This window comes from Mizuhopecten yessoensis, unplaced genomic scaffold, assembly GCF_002113885.1.
Source record: "Mizuhopecten yessoensis strain PY_sf001 unplaced genomic scaffold, ASM211388v2 scaffold716327, whole genome shotgun sequence".
In the NCBI taxonomy this organism is placed as follows: domain Eukaryota; kingdom Metazoa; phylum Mollusca; class Bivalvia; order Pectinida; family Pectinidae; genus Mizuhopecten; species Mizuhopecten yessoensis.
The window spans coordinates 179,223-180,834 of NW_018480061.1; the positions used below are offsets into that span (position 1 = coordinate 179,223).

General features: G+C 46.1%; 1 protein-coding gene across 1 annotated transcript in view; it reads right to left on the minus strand.

Moving 5' to 3' along the window:
- Nucleotides 1-276: 276 nt before the first annotated feature.
- LOC110443114 overlaps nucleotides 277-1,612 on the minus strand; it is a 3,329-nt gene continuing 1,993 nt past the window's right edge. Inside the window, exons 2-3 of the mRNA XM_021487116.1 lie at nucleotides 673-1,591; nucleotides 277-537 (exon numbers count right to left, since the gene is read on the minus strand). Coding sequence (XP_021342791.1) covers nucleotides 277-537; nucleotides 673-1,591 — 1,180 coding nt within the window. The remainder of the gene's footprint in view (nucleotides 538-672; nucleotides 1,592-1,612) is intronic.

Genomic DNA, 1,612 nt, shown 5'->3' on the forward strand with positions numbered 1-1,612 from the left:
GTAATGTTGCACAGACAGCAACAGCCTGTAAATTTGTGTTTAACTTGATCATTCTGTGAGGAATATTTTTATGGACAGCTACCGCTGCGCCACCTGCTGCTCTGCTAACTACAGTTGGAATGTTAGTGTAGAGTGAGAAATTTCTAAGCGTGATTGGGTTTTTGAGCATGATTTCTTGTAGACAAAAAATGGCGGGTCTAAATTCTTTTGATAGATTCTGAAATTCTTCTATATTTGCCTTTAATCCGCGGATGTTCCATTGGATAATTGTATTATTTATCTTTTGCTATTTTGGCTGGATTTCGATGGAGTCGAAGCACGAAGCGCTGAGGCATTCGTCTCCATCTCATCATCGAAATCTAGTAGGACATTGAACCGGTTTGTCGGGTCCTCTGATCCTTTGCCAAAGGTGACATTCAGATCCGGTCCTTCAGATTTGCCCCTCGCTATTCTAATTTTTTTCCTAGGTCTGTTGGTAGGTGATGTTGCCTCTGGTCTCAGTTGGGATCGAGGAACAGATGTGAGTGAGCGAGATCGCTGCGAACGCACATGTGCCCTAGATGGGCCAACCTTTGAAGGGTTTTCTCCTGAAGTGGAAGGTGTTTTTGATGGTGGTGCTGGTTTTGATTGTGGTGCTGGTTTTGATTGTGGTGCAGGTTTTGATGAAGATGCCGGTTTTGATGAAGAAGCTGGTTTTGATGGTGATGCTGCTTTTGACTGTTTGTTGTTTTTGGTTGGTTTTCGTATAGACGTGAAACGAGATGGGTCTCCCGTGAGGATTTTCAAGTTATCTTGGCCAGACATGTCTGGGACTTGTGAGCCCCAGGCAGGTATGTCTGCAGATACTTGAACTGAAGCATCCTTGACTGCGACACTGTCAACCGGCGACCGGACTTTCGTCACTTGTGCATATGAGGGAGCAGCCACGTCCGTGCTCTCCACTATCCTCCTAGCCTCGGGGAAGGAGACATTTCGGGTAAATTTGACCTGCAATATCTCTCTCTCGTGATTCCAGGCAGGACAGTCTTGAGACGAAGCAGCATGCTTTCCCTCACAATTAACACAACGCAGGTTGGCAATATCACAGTCGCTTTGGTCCTCATAACCTTCACGACCACAGTACTGGCAAACGGTCTTCCGCCTACATCTTTTTTCATGATGTCCGTACTTCTGGCAGTTACGGCATCTTAATGGATTAGGGATGTAGACGGAGACATTGCACCTTTGGTAACCAATCACTACGGCCGAAGGTAATGATGGGGTAGCAAAGGTCAGTACAAATGTGTCTGTTGGAACCAACTTGTTGTTCTTCTTGGACAAAATCCGTCGCACCTCAGAGACTGGGATCTCCTCCTCATGGAAGTACTCCAGTATGGCGGCATCAGCGTCATTACGCAGGGCAAGGCATCTGATTACCCCCTTGCTGCTGTTTAGTGATGGATGTGCTTTCACTATAACACTGATAGATCCAAAACTGGTGGTACCCAGTAGGTTAATCGCCTGTTGTTTGTGAAAAACTTCGATTAGGAGATCGCCAGATCCCAAAGGTTTGACGGACTTTACGTCCCCAGCTATTCCTTTTATACCCTTCCTCAACAGAAGAGGAGACAAT